We start from the raw sequence: 24,714 nt of genomic DNA, 5'->3' as shown, positions 1-24,714 counted from the left end.
GACACATACAAATACACACACACACACACACACACACACACACACACACACACACACACACACACACACACACACACACACACACACACACACACACACACACACAAACCACCTCCCAGACGACCATCCTTGCCTGTGGCCCCGAAATGTTTGTCTTGTGTTTCTTTTTTCTCATTATGTCTTGTTTATCTCCAAACCCAGGAAATAGAGCCCAGAGTTAGATTTGGAGGCTACCTTTGTGAGGCAGTGGGAAGGACAGCCCACTCAGGCAGCAGGAGCAGCAGCCACTGCAGCGACTGTGCCCTTTCTACTCGCGCGCTGATAGCTGCAGTCCTCGAGGAAAACGAGATTTCAGCAGTTTAAAGAGACTGCGCTTTAACTCTGCGAGAAGGCAGCCCTATGATGCAGCAAAAAACTAAACGCCACTTTATTACGCCTTGTGCTGAGCTGTCGTCTTACGTGTGGCTATTTGAAATGCCTGTATCCTATCTTGGGATTCGTCCCATTTCTCCCATTGTGGTGTTTAGAAGGTATCTCATTTAGTGAAGCGACTAACAACGGGAATTGCATGCATGCTTATCCCGACAAGACAACAGTCACGTCAACTAAAAACTTGCTTACTTGTTTCATTTTTGACTTGCGTGGGCGTAACCCATGCTGCTTCCACTAAATTTAATTAATTACTGTCAATACTCTCCTGCTTCATCATTCTCTCTCTCTCTCTCTCTCTCTCTCTCTGCCTGTCCCTCTCAGTCTCTCTCTCCTCTATCTCTATGTCCCTCTCCATCTCTCTCTCGCTCTAAAAGGCTAGAGAGGATATGGTAATGAGCATGAATATGCAGTTTCAGCAAGGCAAGCCAATCAATAAACTAATCATTCGTTTTAAGCATCAGTTTGTCACAAGCACTTAACAAATACACCAGCAATGCTTTTTTTTCCTCTTGATTTCTACAATTAAAGCATTGTATTATAATTGTTGTATCACATGTTTTTTGTCCGCCCACGGTGTAAAAAATAATTAAAAACAATTAGAAATGCGAAATGTATTGACGGATACATTTGAAATACTACGAACAATCTGAGAGGGGGAGTGTGTGTATATGTGTGTGCGTGCGTGTGCGTGTGCGTGTGCGTGTGTGCGTGTGTGCGTGCGTGTGTGTAGCGTGTGAAAGCTCTTTTAAGTCAAGCTTTCTGCTCTCTCTTGTGCGAAGAAGTCAACATGCTGGCTGCCCGTCTGCATTATTCACCAACACCTCGCCTACCTCCGCTGGATCCTGCTGCCACCTCAGCAGCCTCCACATGGAGCCTAAAGCTGGAGATGGAAGCTCGCTCGCCAGCCCACAGTCCTCCTCCACCCTGGGGCCAGATCCTCCTCTCTGACGGACCCCTGGGGGGGGGGGGGGGGGGGGGTCAGTCTGTACGCTAAACCCAAACGCAGAGGAGGCGAACAAGCGGTATAGGAGCAGGGTTTTCTTGTTCGTTATATGGCTCTGCTATGGCTGCTTCTGAAATACCCACTGTCAGGTTGGGCAAGACTCTGGGCGAGAGGAGATGTTATACTGAGGGGAGTATGCAAACACTGATGGGAATGTAATAAAGAGATGGTGGAGTCAACTTCTGTGGGTTTTCTTTGCCATGGGGAACTTACAAAACCTTAAATAATAATGTGTTTAGTGGATTACTGATCCGATTACAATGGTAAAGATAATTTGATTCTTGACTGGCTACGGCCTGCAGGAGGGAAAGTATTGCTTATGCAGGCTATACTGCTGTATCTCCCAGAGTGGAAAGAGAGAGAGGGTGGTCTCCATTGTTTGAAGCAGCTTCATTAGCCGAGAAACAGAGAAAGGAATAAAAAACAATGCTGTTTTCTTTTTGGTCTAGATCTGAACAGCTCCAAGCGCTCTGCAACACTAGCATCACTGTCTCCCTCCTCCTCCTCCTCCCCCCTCCCAGGAAACACACCATAGATCCAGGATATTTTACTCCTTCTCCTCTTCATCCTCCTCTCCCTCACATCCCACCTCTGTGGTTTGTTGAAAGGTCACGCTCAAAGAGAACGTACCAGAAGCTATGTTCGACTAGTCCATAGGAGGAGATGAAAAATAGCTTCTTCAATTCCATGGGGCTGGATGGTATTACGTATAACACAAACAACTCTGTGGTTGAGCAGGCCTACTTGAAAAGGTTCTGAAAGATAATGGAGAGGTTTTTAAGTAACTTTGGCATTAATAATATTAATAATTAACTTAATCAGTCACATTGGATGAAGAGATTTCCAGTCCACATAATTTATGAACACTTGATCCACATTAAGGATTTGGACATATAATCATCACACCTTGGATTCCAGATTAAGACACCGGATTTTGAGTGGTTACTGTGAGGAATACTGATGACATTAGTGTGATTAAGATATTCCTTCACGGCACATTGCACAAAGTTCACTAGTAGTGACACGGTTTCCTTCATCCTGGAAAAGGGGGGGAAGCGACTCTGCGAAAAAGGACACCGATATAAAGCTCAGGGATGCTAAAGTGGGCCTGCGTCTGGAGACCGACACGCCTCACGTCCATCAGGGGGGGTCTGAAGGACACTATGTTGTCCCCCCGTCCCCCCCCCACCCCCCGCTGCAGGTATGCTGCATTGGCATGGACGGCGCAGTGCTGCAAGTTTGCCGTCCCGCATGCGCCGCATACTCTTGTATCACTTTGACTTACAGCCAGGGAATGTGGTGAAGAGGGGTTGGGGGGGGGGGGTGGGGGTTGGGGGGAGGAAATGCAAATTGTACTAGTTTTTATATTGACATGCTGTGTGTTTTGAAGGTGCTGATGGCGTGCATCAATCTTGTTCCCAGGGGCAGAGTGAAAAATGTGATATAGGCGTCAGGGATAACCTAATAATAAATAAAAACGAGTGTCAGGGAAAGCGTTCCCTGTAACCTTGCGTGAACTACAAGGGTGCACTGCAGAGTTTTATCACCGTTAGTGATGTTGATTCCTCCGCCACCTAGGGGACGAAGCCAGAAGTACACGCAAGTTTGAAACTCGTTGGTCCACCTGGGGCAGTTGTAATGGAATGCAATGTGTCCTTAGTAAAATATATTTATCAACAAACGGATGGACAACCGATTGAGATTAAGACAAAATTCCAACACCAAAATGCTTTTTTTCTCATTTATTTAAGGTTTGTTTTCTTTAACCAGACCTGCAGTGGACACTTGAATTTCATATACCTTAAATTGATTTTTCCTCAACATTATCTTAAATCCCATAGCATGACTGTTTGTTGGTTCTCTCCTGGATGGGGTTGTGGATCTTGTGAATACTGTTTGGATGGGAGACAGGACAGGGAACAGACTGGGGGAGCAGCAGGTAAGAGAGAGAGAGAGACAAGAGAAAATATGGTGAACAGTTAAGACTTTGAAAGTAAAATAATACCCCGTTGGAGGTTAGTTTCTCCAAGCCCGAGAGCTCCTTGGGATACTACTACAGTACTTTATGTCGTAAAGCACCTTGCTTTGGGTCGCATACATTTGCCAAAGTTACACACATTATTCCACATTTTCCAACCTCAATAAGTGCATAATATCAATTTTTTTTTCACAATCATGGAGCTCATCATATATCTATTTACACATAGATATATAAACAAAGCTTCCAGTCCCACGAGCACATTTCTCTCATCTGTTCTTTGTAAGGCCTCGTGTAAGCACTTGTGGGTGGGACAAAAGAAAGGGACGATGGGAGGCAGGGAGGGGGGATTTACATGTTCACTCTATTGCTATCCTCCTTAGTATCGTCTCTAGTACATCCGTCACATTCTCATCCGTCTAGTCCTCCCTCCTGTATCTTCTGGTGACCGGTCCCTAGTAGTAAGGGCCGGTGACTCGGTACGGCGGGCCCCACACAGTGGGCCCCGCCGGCGCTCTAGTCCGGCCCTAGTGTTCGGGGTGTCAGTCGTTATCTCTACGCTCTCCTCCTCCTCCGATGCCCCTGGCTCTGCCCAGCGCCGGGCAACGCTCCACCCTCTGATACAGAGGTTCAGCAATAACACGTCTCTTCCCTCCGACCGGGGAAGGCAGTGGGGGTCCCTGCCACACAGGGAGCCTGTGCATAGCCTGTGGCCCTTGACTCCCCGTTCACTTTGTGAGCTGCGCTCAGCAGCAGCATCGCCGGACCCTCCCCTACTTTGCTTTGAACATTTAAAAAAATAAAGAATAAATGTTGAAAATTAAGAGAAGGCTAAGTGCAAACTAGTTGTCTTTCTCTCCCTCACTCGGGCCCTGAACAGAACGATCTGGTCTGCAAAGGGGCGGTGGTTTTGGGGGGGGGGGGGGGGGTGCAGTGAAATGTTTCACAGTCGCTCGTTACAGTAGGCAGTGCGAGGGTCTTTGGGGCAAAGCTTCAAGAGAAGATTTCACAGCTTGCTTCATTCCTCACACGTCGTCGTGACTCTTTTTTTTTTTTTAACTTTCAGAAAAACTTCCTCTTTGTTCATGCTTAGTCGTTTGTTACTCTCACAGAGCTCCTGTCGCGGCCTAGTTCAGCTTCTTCATTGACCAGACAACTCTTACGTTCACTCTCTCGTCACCGCCTGTTGGTGCACGCCCTCTTTCTCTCTCTTTCGCTCACTCTCTCTCTGCTACAACTTCTATTAGTGCTCTTTCACGTCGGTTAGCGATATTAAACTGTAGTTTTCCACCTCGCCCCCACTCCCCCTCGCCCCAGCACTAGCTGGGGGTGTAAAGAGAGCTGGCGGGAGCCGACACAAGCATATCAGTAACTCACGCGCCCCAAAACAAACAAAGAAGCCCAGACAGGCATCACGGCTGGACAAACAAAACAAGGAGGAATGAGGAAATTAAAGTAAAGAGCATGTTGTTATTTCTGTTCAATCACTGCGGTAATATGCACTACGGTGCATCTGTGTGTGTGTGTGTGTGTGTGTGTGTGTGTGTGTGTGTGTGTGTGTGTGTGTGTGTGTGTGTGTGTGTGTGTGTGTGTGTGTGTGTGTGTGTGTGTGTGTGTGTGTGTGTGTGTGTGTGTGTGTGTGTGTGTGTGTGTATTGCGTCACGAGGGCGGGAGGCTGGGGTTAGGGGGGGGGGCGTATATGGATGGGTTTGGGGGGGGGGGGGGGGGGGATCTGCTGTAGTCTGTGATCAGTGGCGGTCCACAGCGGCACTCTGTAGCAGCTCTGTGTTGGGCTGGCCCGCGGGTCTGAAGGCCGTCTGGAAGCCCGGGGGTGGGGAGTGGAACTGGCTGCCTGGGCTGGCCGTGGCAGAGGGCAGGTAGGGGGCCCAGCCGCCGGCAGCTCTGTGGTGGAGGGGCAGGTGGTTCTGGTGGTGGTGGTGGTGGGGGGGGTGGGGGTGTTGTTGGAGGGGGTGGGGGTGGTGGGGGTTGTGGTGGTGGTGGTTGAGGCCGTCCAGAAGGCCGCTGCGGAGGGGCTGGGCGGAGGCCGAGCTGGGCGGCCCGTCCATCTCCGTGAGCGCCTGCAGGGACTTGAGCCAGTGCGGGGGGTTGTCGTCCGGGAGGCTGTCGGAGCCGTTCCCTGCCGAGGCGGGGATACCTGGAGGGAGGGAGGGAGGGAGGGGGGGGGGGGGGGGGAGGGGAGGGGGGGGGGGGACGACGACATGGAAGAGTTGTGGAGTCATTAAGAAGCAAAAATATTTACAAATCGTGCTAGTATTACAATACTTTTCTCTGCATTACTTGCATCTTCAAAAAAGCGTTTGAATGAAAAACTTAAAATTTAAGACATAAATGTAAACATGTGACAAAAGATATATATATATTATCACCATAATCACAGGATACGTCACAGATATCCCCGAGGCACTCGACACCTGTTCTAAAATTGCATCTCGACCTCACTGAAAACAAGCAGCCCTGCACCCAGAGGACCCCCCAGAGCAGCGGCGGGCGCGGCCCTCACCTTTGATGATGGCAGGGTCCATCCAGCTGGACGTGCCGTCCCAGCTGAGGCTGTGGGAGATGCCCGCGGGCCCTGCCGGCCCACCGATGTGGTTAACACTGTTGGAGGAGGAGGAGGACGAGGAGGACGAGGAGGACGAGGAGTTGGGCAGCCCCCCGAAGTTGATGTTGATGTTGGGCAGGAGTGCTCTCAGGCCGTCCTGCCACTCCTTGACGTTTAGTCCGTCTATAGAGCTGCTGTTCTCTGAGGACAGAGGGAGGGAGGGACAAGACACCGAGTAAGACACGATCGGGTTGTCTAGACCCACTGCCGGTGGCTGGGGGCGGAACTGCAGCTCTGAGGCAAGGTCAAAACAAAAACAAAAAAACAGCACACACAAGCAAGTATCCCTTTCATTACCGGCAAGGCGGTAACCCATGTTTGGCAATCTAATACTCCCTGCGCCCGGACGCGACACGGGCGCACATTACCCGATACAGCGCTAGTTAATTTGTCTGCGGATGCAGGTCGAACAGGCGGGGCTGAAAGGGGAGAGTACCTGAGATGGGGATTCCTCCCAGTCCCGTGCTGTGCTGACGGGGCAGGTTGAGGTCGAGGAAGTTACTGTGTGAGGCAGTGCTGGCCGAGTGGTTCAAGTGTGCGAGGTTATTGCGCGCGGCGGGGAGGCACGCCATCCAGGGGTGCCTGGAGGACGGCTGGGGCTGGCCGGCCGGGCTGCCCTGGCTCCCGGGGAAGCTGAAGGAGCTGTAGATGGTTCTGTGGTGGAGCTGGGAGAGGCGCGGCGGGCCCATGGGGAAGTGGTGGAGGGAGGCCGAGGCGGAGGCGGAGGGTTGGTGGTGGTGGGGGGGGTGTGGTGGTGGTGGTGGTGGTGGTGGTGGTGGTTGTTGAGGTGTGGGGGCAGCAGGCCGTGGCTCTGGGGCCCCGGGGAGAGGTGGCCCTGGTCCTGAACAGACAGCTCCTTCTCGATGAGGTCGGCCAGGGCCTTGCGGGTGACGTCGAAGGGGTCGAAGCCCAGGTCGTCGTCCTGCGGCTGCTTTGAGGAGGAGCCGAAGCCGAAGGCCGCCTGCCAGTCCGTGGAGGAGGACACGGGTATCGTATCTGAGAGGAGGAGGAGGAGGAGGAGGAGGAGGAGGAGGAGGAGGAGGAGGAGGAGGAGGAGACAAAGCCATACAGGTCCACATGAACATGAGAAGGTATTATTACATCACCTCCACACGGCTATTTATAAACGGACCAAGCCGGAGTAAAAGCGTGGATCTCTACCCAAAAGGACAAGTGCTTAGTGTAGGGAAATCGTTTGTCCACCTAGTATTAACCAAGCTCAGCAACAGCCCTGTGTTCCATGCAACCATTAAGGGAGATGGATGTGCATGTGTTTAGTACGTAAACGGACGTCATCATGTTGTTGATTTTAGACACCTGATCAGGGCTGTGGCTAAATATATCAGATCTAAGCACCACAGGACTGAAAAAGGTACAGGGATATGCTTTCAGGAAGTGTTCAACTTGGATCTCCTGATGTCTACTGGGCTGTTTGTATGAACTTAATTAAGTTCTAATGTGGCAACACATTTCCTCACTGGAGGGCAATAAAAATCGACTTCCTAGAAGACATGTTATGCGCATGAACCATTGTCGAATTTGTAATTTCGTGAAATCCTCATTCATATATTTCACATTCAGCAGGGGAATTGAAAACTGAAAACATCCCATCTCAAACTTTACTCATACAAAGCTTCAAACTACAAAAAGCACTGTCAAACTTCTCTAAATACACGCATAACAAAAACGTTCTTTCCCCACGCTTTCATATCCTATATATAAATAAATAGTGTGGTAGCGTGTGCATGTTAAGCTAGGCCTACGTCTAGGCCTTTGTCAACTACTGCCGACTACAACTACTTAAATTAACTGTCTATTACTGCAAAAGTCAACAAACTGCTGATGGCTGTGAAAGTCACCGTCATCATTTGCTGTTTTTGCAAACCGCAGCAGGGTAAAGGCAGGCACCTGTAGTTTGTACCTAGGAAGGCCCCACCTCATGTTTACAACATGACATCAGCCGCAACGCATTAAGTGACTCATAGGTCACAAGATAGTGGTAAACATTGTTGTAAATCAAGCAATAAAAAAAAAATCAAGACCAATCAGATCGCTCAGGGGAAACTTTGCGACAACATGATCACCTCGTCTTGACAAGGTCACTGGGTCGACTTTGAAGATTAACAAAAACACATGACGATATATCAAATATCCTTGAGAGCTCACAGCAGCAGTGTTTCTCAAACAGTGGTGAGCGAGGGTACTGCAGGCAGGTGGAACATGGGATCGTTTTCTTGAAAAGACCTTACAATGATAGCAAAAATAACGGATGACTGGGAATAAATATATAAGAAAATATTGTTCTGCAAATATGGCTCATGATATATATATTTTTTTATGTTTTCCATTGATGGCAAAGATAAGGAGCATTGCCTACTTTCTTTCAACCGTTTCCAACGGGGAAGTCTTTCTTTTTGCTGAACCCATACACGTGTTCTCAACTATATTTAAGGGGACAAGGGGACTTATATTTGCAGACAGGGTGGTCCGCGAAAGCCCACGGCGACAAAGAGCGGTACACCTAGAGTCGACAGCTGGGGGCCCCAACGCCGGCCTACAGAAGCCCCGCGGTCAGCGGGCCGGCTCACCTGAGGCGAAGAGGCTCTGTGGTTCGGGGGTCATGGGCCAGTCGGCGCTGCTGCGGGGGGAGCTGGGGAAGGGGGGCAGGCCGGCCGGGAGGGGGTTGGGGTGGCGGAAGTTGCTGTTGTCGGAGAAGAGCGACTGGGACTCGGCGGCCGCGCCCTCGAAGGGCGAGCGGGCGGCCATGTCCGCCACGCTCACGGGCACCACCAGGCCCGGCTTGGACAGGCCCGGCGGGGGGGACGGGGAGTCGCTGCACGCCATCTGGGACGGGAGGAGGGGGCGGTGGGAGGAGATTCAAGAGTCAAAAGGGGTTTTATTCGTCACATACTCATACAGGATGTTTTTTCTGTGCTTAAAAAAATAAATAAAATACAGTAGAATAGGAGGAGGGCTGTTCATGGGGATGTGAGATGGGTTCACGGTGTCTTGCAGGGTTTTACCAGCGCATGGTGCATGTAATCTGATTTTTTTTTTTGATGCGTTTCTACCTGTTGTAAAGTCTCTCCGTTCACTATACTCATTGGTTCTGGAGGCTTTTCACTGGGACTGTAGAGACACAGACACACACACACACACACACACACACAGACAGACGAATATGCTTTAGAAAAGAAGAACCCGATAACGATGACGATAATCCGACAAAGATGCCAAAACGTTCACCGCAGTGATGATCTGTACCTGTTACTGTCGCAGTTGGAGGAGAAGGGAGAGATAGCGCTGCCGTGGCCCGGCCCGTCTGTAGTGTCTAACCCATCTGCCGCAAGAACCTCCTGATCTAAATAGTCTAAAAGGGGCGGGGACTTGCGGTCTTCTGAAAGCCCATTGGCTAGCTTGCTATGCCCCGACAGTGTTGGCCAGCCATCCTTTCCATTGCCATTGTTGGTTCTGCTGGAAGGTAAAGAGAAATTCATGAAAAACCGAATGCATGAAAGTGAAAAACAAAATAGGCTTAACAGTTTGTATAAATAGTTAGATAGGTAAACGACACCCACCTTTGAGTGGAATTTGCTTTACTTTTGGACTTCTCTGTTGCACATATGGGGGGTTGTAGAAAGCTAGGGTTCATTTTATAGAGGTCCTGAAGAAGTTTCTGCTCATATTCCTGGTGCTTTCCCGCCTAAAAACAATACAACAGATCCCATTTTGTTAATCGACAAAATGCTTCTCTGACTTGTTTAAATACAGTCTGAAGCAGCACAGAGACACTTTGGCAACACATCTGGACAATTCAACACAGTCCAAATGCGTAAGAGCATTACCTGCATCTCTTCTTTAGTAAAGCTGGCTGCCTCATCCCCCAACTCATGTAAATACATACAATCTGGTTTGGGACACTGCATACTTTTAAGGAAGTAACTACAGTATTTTGTGGTTCCTAAAGAGGCCTGTGAGGGAAACGCATTCAAATAAGTTAATACGATGACATGACAAAGACCTCATTGTTTCCATTTGTATATACAACTAAACAATGCAGTTATGACTGCCAGAGCTTCAATAGGGAATGCTAACAGTTTTACGAGAGAGACGCGAGTTATGCTAATGCTCACCTTCAGCGTTCTACCGTCCACAACCACATTGTTGACACATTGTATTGCTCTTAAGGCATCTTCAGACCGGATGTACGTGACGTAGGCACTGGCACTAGGCCCCTGCAAAACCAGTACAGACTCAGCCTTTGTCACCAACACTGTGTGTGTGTGTGTGTGTGTGTGTGTGTGTGTGTGTGTGTGTGTGTGTGTCATCATCATTCGACCTCTCACCTGTGAACCCGCATAAGATGTGCTGTTGTTGATGACCACTTTGTGTATTTTACCAAACTTCCCAAAGTACTCGGGCCTTTTAAGAACCTGTACACATAGGAAGTAACATCGAGTTATAGTCATCGAAACACAACAGCGTTCCACCATCTAGCCGGGTAAGATATCCATCGCCGGAAAAAGCATAGAGCCCCCCCAATACACTATGTCCTCAACAGAGTAGAACTAGAATGACTGACATTGATGGTCGCTCAAAAGACAGGTGTGGCGCTCACCTCAGGGTCGGCAAGGCGCTGGGAGAGGCCCACCACGAACACCAGGTTTCTCTGGACGACTCGGACGCTGGCCAGATGCTTGCGGTTCTCGGTCACCTTCTGCTTCTTCTCGCTCTGCTTCTGCTTCTTCTCGTTCTTGATCCTCTGGATCTCCTCCTGGGAGAGGGGCTTGTACACGGCGGGGTCCTCTGGGTACGGCTGAAAACACGGCAGGACCGCCAGAGTTAAAACGGGTTCGACGACACAGTCGTACCACCACTCCTTCCTAGCCCATAGTGTACGACCACCACAAACCTGGCAGCCCGCTCACCACATGGGCAGCGCAATAGAAAGAGACTTGTTCGCAAAGATGACTAACGAGAAACAAAGAACCAATGTAATGATTCAGGATCGTCTTACCCAGGCTAATAGATTATTACCACCGTCGACAATAGTGCAATGAAATGATCCAATTTCCAAAAGTGGCCATACGGCAATTTACAGCAGGACTCTTCAATCCATTTGTATTGACTCTGTGATAAAAACCGACTTGATCAATTGGTCGGGCATGGGATGGGAAACACCAGCAGAGGGAGGGGTTTGATTTCCTCTGAAGCCACCATTACAAAAAAATGAACTTGAGTTTGTGTGGTATTCTATGACGAAAGGGGCAACAGTATCTCAGGAGGAAGAGCACTTTAGCAGCGTTTAGGCACTTTGAGATCATTGAATTGATATAAAGTGCGTTATAAATAAAATGTATTATTATTATTATTAGAGCGGGTTGACTTGTAACCTGAAGGTTGCTAGTTCGATCCCAGGCTCCTCCTAGCTAGCTAGAGTGGCGAGGTGTCCCTGAGCAAGATGCCTGACGAGCTGGCTGTCGCCCTGCGTGCTTGTCACCGGCGTCGGTGTGTGAATGTGGGATTGAATGGCTGCAAGTCGCTTTGGATAAAAGCGTCAGCAAAAACCCCTAAATGTAAATGTGAATGTAAGACATGTAAATGTAAGACGTATGCACGCGTCATCAGCCTACCTTTCTGCAGGCGGGACAGAGGCCGTTCTCGTCGGTGCGGATGCGGTGCCAGCAGAAGCGGCAGATCTGGTAGCCACAGGTGCAGGGGAAGAAGTTGACGTCGTCGATCTCCAGCGGCTCCATACACAGGGGACACTCCATGGGGTCATCCTTCATCTTGGGGCTGTGGGACATTCTATGGCACGGCAAGGATGGGCGATGTTGGTGTTGAACCACAGCACAGGGCTGAGACACCTCGCCACTACCACTACCACCAAGATATAAATCAATTCCATTGCAGCACAATAGTTTGTCTTCATATTAGTGGATGCAGACAGACACCGTTGCATATAATAATGTACAGTATAACCCTGAACTCATCAGTTAGAAAGCTGAGGTTGCGGACTTGTGGGGCATTCCTAATGGCAACATGAGCGCTGTCATTTCAAATTACGATTTGTTCATAACATCGTCCGTGATCTAAAATAAAGCAATCATACTTGGTGTCAAGCAAAGTACAGTGTTCAACGCTGTGCATCATGACATCAACGCATGTAAACAGTTGCTCGTCATACATCCGCAAGGGTCTGCGCGTCTAGAAATGGTTTACCGCCATACTCAGTAGTCAGCTGACCAGGGAAGTCGTGTACAAGGAGGCAACAGAAGGAACCAGCTACACTTCACACTCACCTCTGCACTGAAACACACAATCTGACAGATGTTAGCGGTATGAGCTAGTCTAGTACTGTACATAAAAAGCCGGTCAAATATTCAAACAGTAGTGGTTACGAGCGACATTAAACGACCACCGTCACGTTCCGGTCATCCTGAGGAAGCGAGGAGGAGATCTCCACTTGAACTTGGTGTGACAGCACCGAGGCGCCCCGCCGTGAATACCAAGTGACAGCTCGGCTTCAACTCTGCTGCTACGACCCACGGCTAGCTCCCCTGGCTAGCCTGTCGTGGAGATGTAGTAGTGGACGTTCAGCGACAACCTTACAACTAGGCCTGCACAGTCCAAAGCTATCGCGCCCCCCCCCCCCCAGCCATACCATAGCGAGCTGCTAGCATGCTAGGAACTATGTTAGCACTGTGGAACAAGTCCACTCCTGACGTGTCTGTCAACACATCAGTGTTTAGATACAGGCGAGGGGGGCCCTGTGGGTGGTGCCCCCCCTCAAGAGACACAGCTGGTTTCTGAAGTGAATGTGGTGAGAATAAACAAGGCTGAGCAGCAGAGTTAGCAGCAGTGCTAACTTGAGCGTTACTTACCCTGTCTGTGTTTAGCTAAGGGTTCCACTTCAAGGGAGTCAAACTCAGTTGGGCGGGGACCTGGAGCCAATGTGTGTGAAATGTCAATGTTTTCTATGAGTAGATACTTAGGTTGATCTTAGGTTTATCGTTCGGTTTTGATTATAAAGTCGACAGGGTTGTTTTGCCCCCTTTCTGGTCCTGATATTGTAGAGACAAGTTGACGCTCAAACCACCATCTTAGCTAGCATTAAAATAGGGAGGAGGGAATAGGGTAAGTATTTTAGACGACTGCGCGTGCGCAAAGGAACTGGTGCTTTGTGGGAGTTTGAGTTGACATTTGAATGTGGGCAGATGTGGGTAAATATCTGTAAGGGATAATGAACGCGGTCATTATCGGGAAAATGAGCCCCGACAGGGCGTACAGGACACCGACGCGCAGCGGAGGTGTCTTGCTTCGCCCTGAAGGGCTTATTTTCGATAATGACGGCGCCGTTCCATTACATTATCCTGCTTCTTACCACTGCTACTTGCCAAAAACTGAAAAAATATCTTCACAGGGTGTGGTCTTTTTTTGACAAATTTATTTGTTACAGAATTCATAGAGTGAACAGCAGAGAAATAATCCGCCAAAGACGTTGACGTCGTCAGAAACCGAGACGCTGGGGTGACAAATACAGGTAATTTGCGGATGTTACAAAGAGTCATTTAGAGGCAAATATCCTTTGCTTTCCTGTGACACCGCGGTCAATTATATAAATATCAAGCCGACGAAGCCGTCCTATGCGAAACACCCATCGTCTATTCATCATCGAATTTCTGTCGCCGCTATACGACACGTCATCTGGATAATTGATACGATGACTCGAGGCTACGTAGTGCCTCATATGATACATTTCGTAGCGCCAAACATAACGCTTGTGGGCCAATCGTTTAAACCACGCCTCAAATACGAGAAAATTAATGGTGGTTCCCAGACCTCCTCTCAATGTAGATTGAGGCCCCGTGTACACGGAGCCGAAACGGGCGAAAACGATCCGGTTTCGTTTTATGCGGTTCAGGAATATCTTCGTAAAGACGGAGTCATTGCGAAACCGCATCGAGCTGTATAAACGCTGTGGTTCTCCACAGGAAAGGCGCTGGTTCTCCACAGGAAAAAGTGGAGCGCATCAAGCCTTCGCACATACAGCCTGCGCGAGCTGTATACAACATTCAGTCAAGAGGAGATCAACCTTTACATTGAGCTCAGAAATACTTTAATGTACTTAGTAATTACATTTAACAAGGGGCTTTATTTAAAAGGTACAAAAATTATACAAAAAAATACTAAAAATGCAACGCAACTCTGACGTCATCGTTTGCGTTTCAGGTGTCCACACGAATCCAACACGAAACCGCATAGGTCCGGATCGAGATTCGAAACCACCTCCGAGGGTGGTTTCAGAAATTTGCGGTTTCGGGCACCGGATTCGCCGGCTCCGTCTGGACGGTCGGCCGAAACGCACAAGACGATGCGGTTTCACCAAAAAATCGGCTCCGTGTGGACAGGGCCTGATATGAGGTCTGCCGTTAGCCAGGCTAGTCAATTATACTTAGCAACGGTGAATTATCAAATATATATTCACCGCCGGAAGTTGTGAAGGGCCCATGCAAGTGAACTGCGCGTTCCACGGCATTGAGAAGACCCGTGTGATAAGACTACATAGATAGAAAATGTGGTTAGTAATTTAACGTAATAAAGTGAAGAGTTGTTGGTACACAGTTACGACATCCACTAGAATATTACACTAGAAAATGTATTTATCATGTACTCATGCAATAAAGCCATGTTATTTAACAGTGCACACCTTCTGACATGTAACAAAAGCCATTTTATTTATGTACCACTGTCCCTGATCCATCTGTAATCCTTTTTGTTTTTAATCTATCCACAAGAAATGTGGCTTGGGCCAGGCTTGGCTCAGGGTCTTGTAAGGGTCCACAGAGTCCATGCAAAGCAGTGGGTCAATAGGGTGCTGGGAAGCCAGGGAGAGCCGCGCAGCTTGGAGGCCCATCCGGACACAGCTGTCAGTGTCTTGACCCTGGATGACCCCCGCCATGATGCTACCTGCAAGACTGGTGACCGAGGAAAGATGGGGAAAATGTATCTTTTAACGGGTTATGCACACACACACACACACACACACACACACACACACACACACACACACACACACACCACCCACACACACACACACACACACACACACACACACACACACACACACACACACTTTACTAAGTAACTAAGCTCAAACAGATATATGGACGCGGAGAGATATTCTTTTCAGATACTGAGATACATACAATATGGATATTTATTGGAAAATAAGATTCAGAAATAATTAAATATGCAATAAAGGCAGAGGAATGGATAGTCAAGAAGAAGCTTAAGAGTAACTGCACCTATCTCCCGCTCCAGAGACATTCACTATCTCTGCGCTGACAGGAAGTGACGCATAGTGCAGAGCACACAACCGGCCCCGCTGAGGAAGAAAAAACACAGACACAGCTTAAATTAGAAGCCGCCTCTTCTTCAGCGTCATCATTCTCCTTCATCATCAACCCCTTGTTTTAGAGACGGGGGGCGGCTCTGAAATCCCTCTCTTGTTCACTCCTTCTCTAATCCCTCATGATCACTACCGTTTGCAACACTATTTGGGGAGCAAGCAGGCCAGGGAATAAGGGGAATTCAGACCACATTGGTACAGTTACTACAAAATGTTGACTCTCCAAATAAGTGTGTGAGAGGTTTAGGACATGGCAGAATGTTTACCGTCTCTCCTTCCACCCTCGGTCGCAGATGGACCGACCCGTTGCCATCATGCTGGCCGCACACCAGCACTCCGTCAGAGCCTAAAGTCACTATGAGACAGTGCAGGTGCTCCAACAGGGGGCGTGAGAGAGCCAGCGCACATGACAGCACGTCTCCAAGAGAGCTCGGAAACACTGCAACCAAACCGAACAGCGTCATCAACCACATGCCATCTGATGACAAGCTTGACTTGCTTCCTGTGGGTGTGGTGGAGTGGCTCAGTATTGTGTGTGTGTGTGTGTGTGTGTGTGTGTGTGTGTGTGTGTGTGTGTGTGTGTGTGTGTGTGTGTGTGTGTGTGTGTGTGTGTGCATGTGAGCTTGTATGTGCTAATGTGGGCTTGCGTACATGTATATGTCTCTCTGTCGGTGTGTGTGTGTGTGTGTACGTGTGTGTGTGTGTGTACGTGTGTGTGTTTGCGCTGTACCGTCAGGTGTCTGCAGTCCCAGGGTTGTGTTGATGGTGCACAGCTCAGCCAGGTTGGGGGAGGAGTAGGAGAGCTGCTTCCAGGATTCAGACTGGAAAGGCTTGGAGGCCTTAACAGAGTCCGTTGGCTCGTACCAAACTGCAAAACCACAGTCACGTTACAGTGGTGTTGATAATGGGTTGATCCTGTGGGCAGTTGGGCACAATAGTCTGGCTTGTACCCGAAGTGTCCCAAGTCTATCGGAAGGTTACCCTGAGGAAGAGTGCTCACCTCAATACCTACCCTTCAATGGGTGACATTGTACTCAGTATTCTTTCTTCCTTTTTACAGAGGCATCTTCATAGAGAAATCACAGGTGTTGCTCATAACACAAATGAGGGGTCTGCTACTTTTATGTTTCAGGCGCGTCTATAAGACTAAACTAGTGATGTTCAGTCTATTGCCTTTATAGTAGAGGGTCTACTCTATTGCATGCTAAAATGACTGAAAATAAGGGGTTTCAGCAGTCTACGCCTATAGATCCTTACCGCTGAGTGCCAGTTCCTTGGCAAGGCCACAGACATAGTCTATGGTGGACACAGGGAGGTTACCGTCCAGACAAACCAGAGAGGCAGACGAAAGCTGCTCCTCAAATGAAGAAACCTGTGAGGTTTGAAAGAAGCGTAACAATAATCAGGTGTTGATACTTTTTATGAGTGAGCAAAGAGATCAAGTGGAATGTAATGAGTCTGAGTTGGTTATGTAGGCACGATAGAGGATAGTTACAGGCTAGCTTTAGGTTATGTATAGGCTAAGGTTAGGCTAGGTCGATGAGCCTACTTACATACTGCTCTGTGATCTGCTGATGGATGTCCATGTCGCCCAGCCCAAGGCTAAGCTCGCCACTCTCAGTGATGACAGCACAGTATGTAGCAGTCCTCTGGTCGGCAAGCCTAGCAATGCCGCTGGTGTTCTGGGTCAAATAGCAGCATAGGCCATAGCATTAGTGTAAGTGGTGGGCAATACCCTTAATCACAACATGTCCTTTGATGTGTATTTATTATTATAGTTTTTACACAGATGATGATGAGATGGTAGCAGTAGCCACAACACACACAAACAAATGCTGGATTCCAAAATTGATCAGAGACCTTTCATTTTTTTTATTGTTTATATGAAATTGTAGCCCATCCCTTAGAAGCATCAAACAAATTATTCAGATGGTGAAGTTAGTGACATGAGAGGCACGTCAGTCATATCCTACCATGTGTTGACAGTAGTTCAGCACTGCATGGCTGTGAGAGTCAGAACCAATAGCTGAGATGAACAGGACTCTGCGACCTAACCGGCTCAGAATGTCTTTCAACAACAACAACAAAAAGGGTAAGGGTTAAAAAATGGAAAGGTTACATATGCATTCAATCATCTTCTTCAAATTGCTGATAAGAATGCTTGAGTCTGAATTGAAAAGTATTTACCGGCAATATTCCGGCCCACGCCACCAAAGGACTGACACACATTTCCCGGGTTTGTCTGTCCAAACTGAAGAAAGATTTCTCAGGGATCTGAATGAAACAGAACTGCACTACCTTTCATTTATTTGTTATGCTTTGAGAAAAGTGAACTTACCACAATATTCTCAGTTTTTCCCTTGGCAATAAAATCCACATTTATTCCTCCTATTACAACCTGTGTGAAAACAGCACCATAGGAATTCCCCATGAATGGTCAGTATTTTTAAATACTTTTATTGTATTAACAAATGTGCTGTCATCAATTATATCGATTTACTTACAATTTCATACTTGGACTCTGGAGAATTCATTACATGATAGGTTGTAGGCTGTTTCCTCTTTCTATCATGTCTTAGTTTTGCCAGTTCACACGCTATCTGGCTCCCTACTTTGGCGTTGTTGTGAATGAGTGCAACATCTTTGAGCACAGCATGTTAAGGGGATAACTGGTTTAACTGGTTGGTTGACGTTACTCCAAAGGCAGGGCTTTGGCGTCAGACAATGCCAAGGGATCGGTTCTGTCCCGAAAAACCCTCTGTCTCCGGAGAGACGCCTGTACGATAAGTGCGCCGAGGTCCATGGGAACACCCACAAATGGTGACGCCATTATCGGAGGAGGGGCTAGGAAGCTGCGCACGCCGATATAAGTAGCCGATCTCCGGGTAGACTCGCTGAAAAGCTGCTCCCAACCATGTTTGGTTGCGAGCGTAAGTCACCATGGTGATACAGCGACGCTTAAAGAGATCGACTTTCATGGTACAGCTAGGCTTTCAACTCAACATACCTCGCTAACCCTCTAATCGAGCTTCGTAGTACAGGCCCCTGGATTGGGCTGCGCTGGATTGGGCTGCGCGGGTTTGTTTACCGGCGTTGCTATTGTTACCTGTCTAACCAATACTTCATTCACTGCCTCTTCCGTGGTCATTACAATATTATGAATAGACTGCTCTGTAAAAAAAAAAACATATATTAATTTTATAAATTTTATAAATATAAATTTTCAGTCGCACTACCCCGAATTCTAGGCGCATGTGCGCCCAAATTAGGCGCACTCTGGAGCCCTGAAAGGTTACTGGTCATGTGCACAACTCGCCTGTCATGTTTATACATAAATCCACAGTTGCAGAAAATGAATACTTTACATACTACAATCTTACACAGACATTTTATTGTAAGGACCTGAGAGATCTAGCATGCGTGCCTCCTTAAATCAATAGGAGATTTGATAAGGATACTAGCTTCGAGGGACTTTCCTTTAGTCAACTCGTTGACCCTTCGAAGGATAAACGGCGTCACGTCCTTCCCTCTGATCTCTACGAAACTAAGGAAATGAATCATACACAGAAACAGAAAACTTTGTTTAAACATGTCTGTGTTTAGCTAAGTGACCAAACCAGAAAGTAAAGATACAATCAAAATCAAATAAAACTGCATGGAAGAATAATGTCCCCCGTACCTGGCCTCGGCTACAGCGGTCTGTATCGCGTCGTCTATTTGCTGGCCTACCGCTGCGTGCTCTTCACAGATGGGGACCGCTATGAGCAGGCCGCTCTGGAGCCCCAGGGACAGCGTGCCCTCTTCAGGGTGGAAAACAAGAGTGTTTTCAGGTTTTGAGGACAGATTGCTTCTATGCTTATTCAAAGTCTGCATGGAGCCTATCATGATCACGATGCACTCACTGGCTAACCACATCTCAACCAGGGTTCAAGGTTTCAAGGATTTCAACAAAGGTCAGACCTTGGTGGTTAGGTAGGTGTTGCTGAGCGAGTGCACGCCTCATCCCTACCTGCTCATTCATGAAATGTATCAAAAATAATCCCTAAGTGGATAAAAGCACCTAGATAATGTATGCTAAATATTTAAGCTAAGGGGATATCAAAAAAATATGATGGCATACCGATTAGTTTGGCTGCCTCTTCCGGGTCGCGGACATGATACGGGGAAGTGAATCCACTTTGTGGGGAAAAGAAGGCCGGGAAATTGTTGGACTGTCCGTAGGTGGCGACACACACACCCTGGGTCTCCTGTCGGGGTGGCAATAAACGAACCGACTCCATTAGGAACACTCAAACAGAAAGTACTTTTGATGCGATGGGAATCAGAACACTGTTTTCAACAACACCCATGTATTTCCAATAAAACATGAATTCTCACGAGAAACTCAAGGGTGCGGCCGATGTCCAGGATTGACTTGACCCCAGCGGAGACCACAGCAACGGGAGTCCTCCCCAACTCTGTGAGGTCGGCACTGACATCCAGACCTGCGAATAGGAGCACTCTCTTGATATAATATAGCCAATAACAAAACGAAATGCTACTGGTGATCAACCTGTGATACCAACATTTTCATCGCTTTTGTGCTAATATGGAATAGATAGGAAAGGGAAGACGGACAGAAAAGTGTGCTGAAAGAGAGAGATGTGACAATGACCCAGCACAGTACAGCACAGGTCAGAGTTCAACCTGAGTGACAAGACAAGGCGTACTATTGACAACATGGTTAGCACAGGGCTAGCGGGTTGAGCCAACGTGCCGCATCTGTAGCTGTCGATCTGAACCCACTTACTGTGCTCCCCTCCACGGTGGACTCCACCGATGCCTCCGGTGACAAAGACGGGGATCCCAGCGCTGTGAGCCGCGATCATGGTGGCGGACACGGTGGTACCCCCAGAGAGGCCCTTTCAGAAAGGGACACAAAAGAGCATACGTAAATACGAGAAACACAGCCCGGTGTGTTGTGTGCGTGAACAACAGTAGGGTTTTTGGGGCCCACCTTGCTGATGGCGTAGGGTAGATCGCGGCGGGAGATTTTGAGGGACCCTTCACTGCGGGCCAGGTACTCCAGTTCCTCTGAGGACAGCCCCACGTGGACCCTGCCCCGGAGCACCCCAACCGTCGCTGGGATGGCACCCTGAGCCCGGACCAGGGACTCCACCTCCATGGCAGTACTGGCACAGTCAAAGAGAACTGGCATTAATCCATCAACTGTTAACATAACTTTTACAACCAAATTCATGCTTGACAGACAGACAGGTAGATCGATGGTCATGAGTCATGACATACTCATACACATATTATTCTTCGTAGCTCGCGGCTAGAAACATGAATATAAACAAGTAAATAGAACATATATCTTTTTACATAAAGTATACACTACACGTTATATACTAAATACTGCTATGTTATATACTATAATCATGTATCGCTCACATGTATATGGTTGTTGGTGTTGAGTAATGCTAAACGGTGTCTGTAGTTGTACCTCAAGTTGTGTGGAAAGGGCATGCCGTGGGTGATGATGGTGGACTCCAAGGCAACCACCGGCTGGTGTTCTGCCAGTGCCTGAGAGACCGACGGGTGAACTCTGAACAGCGAGCCCAGAGCGCCCAGCCCGGTCGGGTTCCCAGAGTACGCGTGTGATCGCCTGATGGGCAGCGTAGACGCTCCACATCTCAGGAGATGTGAGGATACCTTCTGCAGCATTCCTAATCGGTCAGATTTCCCTCACCCCGGGGAGATCCTGAGAAACATAGACACAACAACACACCGACTGTGAAGAGAAAAGCATACCACTATGCAGTAGGGTTGCCGCGGTGTGGACCTTTTCACACCGAGTAATACGCTTGTGTCAACATCGGTATTACCGGTGTTGTGTCGAGATCTGTTTCCCCGTCGAGATGTGTTTCCCCTAGTCCCAGATAATGACTGTCAGGATGCGTTCCCCCTGTTCTAAATGGTCAAATTGAATGATATCAGCCAGAAAATCACAGCACTTATCTGTTGTGGGGAAATAAGTCAGCAGTATGAATTTGAAAGATGTGTGAGCCTCCTTTCCTATGGAACAGAGGGGGAACAGTATCTGACAGTAATATTCCAAGCTGTCAGGATGCGTTCCCCCTGTTCTAAATGGTCAAATTGAATGATATCAGCCTGAAAATCACAGCACTTATCTCTTGTGGGGAAACAAGTCAGCAGTATGAATTTGAAAGATGTGTGAGCCTCCTTTCCTATGGAACAGAGGGCCTTTTCGGGTAATTTCGGACGGGGGCGGGGACTAGGGGAAACACATCTCGACGGGGAAACAGATCTCGACACAACACCGGTATATTAACTTTGAAACTAGGTCAACCGCAATCTTCGCCGTCAACTCTCCTCTCACACTCGGTGACAGCGGCTGGCAGCGCGCCAATTCTCGACGTCAACGTTCTCTACATAATAATATAATATAATTGTATATATCATAATATCACGGCCAAAAGCTCTGTGTGGGTGAGATGGAGGCCCGAAAGGTAGTTTTGTTCGGCGGTCACGGGATTGGGATCGCAAACAACAAAAAGCAGAGTGAGTGGCAACATGTTGCTGCAGCAGTGAACTCTGTCAGTAGCACGGAGCGCACAGTCCAAGAATTAAAAAAGAAGTGGTCTGACATAGAGTTACATATTTTTATGTAGCCTACCAATAAATCGTTATGGTCCCTATACCCTCTCCCTCCGAATCCTACCATTTGCATGGTCCGCCAGAAGTGCATGGTGCAGCATTACCGCGGCGCTCACCTCTGCATTTATAGGGTCACGGTAATAAGACTGACCGAGAACACCTTGGATAAACAGTTTGTAATCACCCACGTAAAATGTTCTTGAACATAACCCCTTTTTAATGCCTGATTTGTCATGGAAAGCATCAAGAGTAACGGACAACGATTGTGATGAGGAGTGTGGCTTGGTTTTCCACACTTGGGATTTAATTGACATTTGATTATGTGTTTACAGTGTCACATAAAAATGTTATGTTATTGACACATGTTGGAAAGATGCTTTATTCCATGCAGTCGCGCCGTCAGTGGACAGTAGGCTATGGAGTGACGGGATTAAATATAGAGAATTTTTTTTTATTTCTATTCTAAGGAGATGTTTCCGGAGTTATAACTGAGAAATAAAGCAGTTGAATTAAATTATTCTGATTAGGATTTAACGCATGATACGGGTTGAAATTAAATGTATGAAGGGCGATGATAAAACATAATCGTTCTTCTCACTCTACAATTCTTCGGTCTGACTTCAGTTCACCACCACACCATCTGTGTCGCCAATTCCCCTTTTTCTCCAAACCATGCGTACGCGTGGTTCAGAGTTTGCTTAGGGTTACGCACATTTTCCCGTCAAGTTGGTTTTTTATAGATCACATTGGGGTGGAAAGTCACGTACGCCAATTTCAGCCCCATTTTGTGCGTACGCAACGGTTATAAATGAGACCCCTGGGACTTATCTTCTGATAGTAAAACACTTGGAACTTCTTTTCATGCCAGATAATTGAAGTTGATTTAATTCAGCTGTGAGAGGGAACAAACCACACAGCCACCAGTAGCTTGCCTGAGCTACTCTGAAGCTTCTCCTCAGACGGGGGTGTCTTTCAAAGACCCCCGATGCCTGCAAGCATGGGGTGTTGGCAAGCATGGGGTGTCGGCAAGCATTCAAGTTAAGACAAGCACACTAGAAAACGTAGGCTCACATTGTGAAGCAAATCTCTTGCTTTACCCTATTCTTCAGAAGATTCTATTTTTCGGTCCGTCCTCTGTTGATAACAACTATTTTTGTGTACCCCTTCCACAATCCATACTCTATAGACACATTCCTACCTCATCTAACGTTCAGTCAGAGGGGCTTCTTTCATAATTCCACCTCCATGTGGGGTGCGCAGCAGTAGTGTTAAAACAAGCTGCCCTGTGGCTAACGGCCGATTCATTACTCCGGATCCTGACGAAATTCGTCTGTCCGCCCCAAAAGTTGCCTCCGGAACTACCCTTCATACCTCCGTCCGGTTTCAGCGTTGTTATGAATGCTACGCAATAAATCCTCTAGAGGGCAGTCACCGTCGTTTCACAAATTAACGGCATCGACAATCTCAAACAAGACATCTGTAGAGAAGATTTTGCTTTGTGTCATCCGAAATCGGCAAAAAAAATAAAGTGCAAATAGTGTGCGGTGGCATGTGACACGCCTCACCAACCCGCAGATTATCTCGTCAAAATGTTGTTAAATGACCAGTTACAACTCATTGCCAAAGCAGGGGGGAAATAAAATAAAAAAAGGTCAGGTATATAGTATAATATAAGTATAAATACAATATATATACATATCAGAATTATACTACTCTATCTATTTTCGCGAATGGTCTGACTTTCGACTCTATACTGCCGCCTCGATTTCCGGTGGTATTGCTCCGTTTCTCCCGGAGCACTCCGGATTCGTAAGCTCAGAGGCGACGGACCCATTGACGGACGAAACACCTCTGGGACCGGACGAAATTGTCCGTATCCGTATTTACCGTTCCTTATTATATCAGAGCCCTGCGGGGAACAGTTCCTGACGTTTTGGGAAACAAATCCAATAGAACCATCTGACTATTGTTGGATTCTGCCCTGTCCCGGTTGGCTGAGGCAACCCCCATTTTAACTCCCCCGGGCCCCCCTCCCCCTCAACCTCTTTTGGGGCCACTCTGAGAAATTCCAAATTCCACAGCATGGACAACACACTGACATACTCCGAAGAGGTAGAGCTGGTGAGGCGTCCATTTGGAGAGGTACGAAGAAAGATCTATTCAAAAGTGCATCACAGATTTCAGGAAGGGAAAAAGTATATTAAAAAAAAAAGTAAAAAGGGAAAATAATAATTATTCTTATAAGTGAATGCAACAGCAAGGAAAATTAAATGCATTTTTTATATATAATGTATATGGATCCATAAGCGCATGTAGAGTGCATGTCCATAAGTACAAAAACAATCTTTGAAGAAGTCCAACTGGAGTACATTTTCATATTCAGTTGTATACAGAAATCTTTGTCAAGCAGTCTGCTTTAATAGTAATGTGGTAATAAGTAATGTGACTAAAAATAGTAGATTTCAAGTTAAAATTTAAGACCCATAAACCCTTTGAATGCTTTAATTCTGTGCTTACCTTCTGCAGTGTTACGAGAACACTTTGGCCAGAAAGCCGAACTTTGAACCGACCCCTGTTTATTCAGGCAAAGAGCCTAAATAAAGCCT

The 24,714-nt window shown here is 47.6% G+C and overlaps 2 protein-coding genes across 4 annotated transcripts; both read right to left on the bottom strand.

Annotated features, from left to right (window-relative positions):
- Positions 1-5,161: 5,161 nt before the first annotated feature.
- On the bottom strand, positions 5,162-13,338 carry cnot4a (CCR4-NOT transcription complex, subunit 4a). The gene is given in 14 exon segments (XM_056598752.1): positions 5,162-5,568; positions 5,935-6,177; positions 6,473-6,773; positions 6,776-7,032; positions 8,625-8,880; positions 9,108-9,165; positions 9,301-9,507; positions 9,615-9,739; positions 9,882-10,007; positions 10,170-10,271; positions 10,383-10,469; positions 10,655-10,852; positions 11,670-11,916; positions 12,921-13,338. Coding segments are annotated over 13 exon segments (2,541 nt in total). The 5' UTR covers positions 11,844-11,916; positions 12,921-13,338.
- Positions 13,339-14,137: 799 nt separating this feature from the next.
- zgc:136858 (uncharacterized protein LOC678543 homolog) lies at positions 14,138-24,674 on the bottom strand. Of its 3 annotated transcripts, none has more exons than XM_056598528.1 (18): positions 23,307-23,522; positions 20,934-21,191; positions 20,445-20,619; positions 20,238-20,349; positions 19,826-19,932; positions 19,569-19,695; positions 19,128-19,248; positions 18,907-18,992; positions 17,953-18,089; positions 17,787-17,846; positions 17,636-17,699; positions 17,422-17,516; positions 17,002-17,130; positions 16,706-16,820; positions 16,179-16,316; positions 15,715-15,887; positions 15,345-15,424; positions 14,138-15,014 (listed from the first exon to the last, which is right to left on the bottom strand). In XM_056598528.1, the coding sequence occupies exons 2-18, from the start codon at positions 21,152-21,154 to the stop codon at positions 14,819-14,821; spliced, it is 2,136 nt and encodes a 711-aa protein (XP_056454503.1). In that variant the 5' UTR covers positions 21,155-21,191; positions 23,307-23,522; the 3' UTR covers positions 14,138-14,818. The 3 variants fall into 3 exon arrangements, with proteins under 3 accessions (XP_056454503.1, XP_056454504.1, XP_056454505.1); XM_056598529.1 differs by lacking the exon at positions 23,307-23,522 and adding an exon at positions 24,626-24,674 and having other exon boundaries at positions 14,152-15,014; XM_056598530.1 differs by lacking the exon at positions 23,307-23,522 and adding an exon at positions 23,180-23,285 and having other exon boundaries at positions 14,152-15,014.
- Positions 24,675-24,714: the final 40 nt, after the last annotated feature.

Source organism: Gadus chalcogrammus, chromosome 9 (assembly GCF_026213295.1).
Source record: "Gadus chalcogrammus isolate NIFS_2021 chromosome 9, NIFS_Gcha_1.0, whole genome shotgun sequence".
In the NCBI taxonomy this organism is placed as follows: Eukaryota; Metazoa; Chordata; class Actinopteri; order Gadiformes; family Gadidae; genus Gadus; species Gadus chalcogrammus.
The sequence above is the reverse complement of the archived record's forward strand: the minus strand, read 5'-3'. Positions and strand labels throughout refer to the sequence as shown.

Coding starts and splice junctions, on each gene's coding strand:
- zgc:136858 (XM_056598529.1), bottom strand. CDS start 21,154: ATGCTGCAGAAGGTATCCTCACATCTCCTGAGATGTGGAGCGTCTACG. Junction 20,620..20,933: donor CCCTTTCCACACAACTTGAG/GTACAACTACAG, acceptor TGACTGTGCCAG/TACTGCCATGGAGGTGGAGT. Junction 16,317..16,705: donor CAAGGAACTGGCACTCAGCG/GTAAGGATCTAT, acceptor GTGGTTTTGCAG/TTTGGTACGAGCCAACGGAC.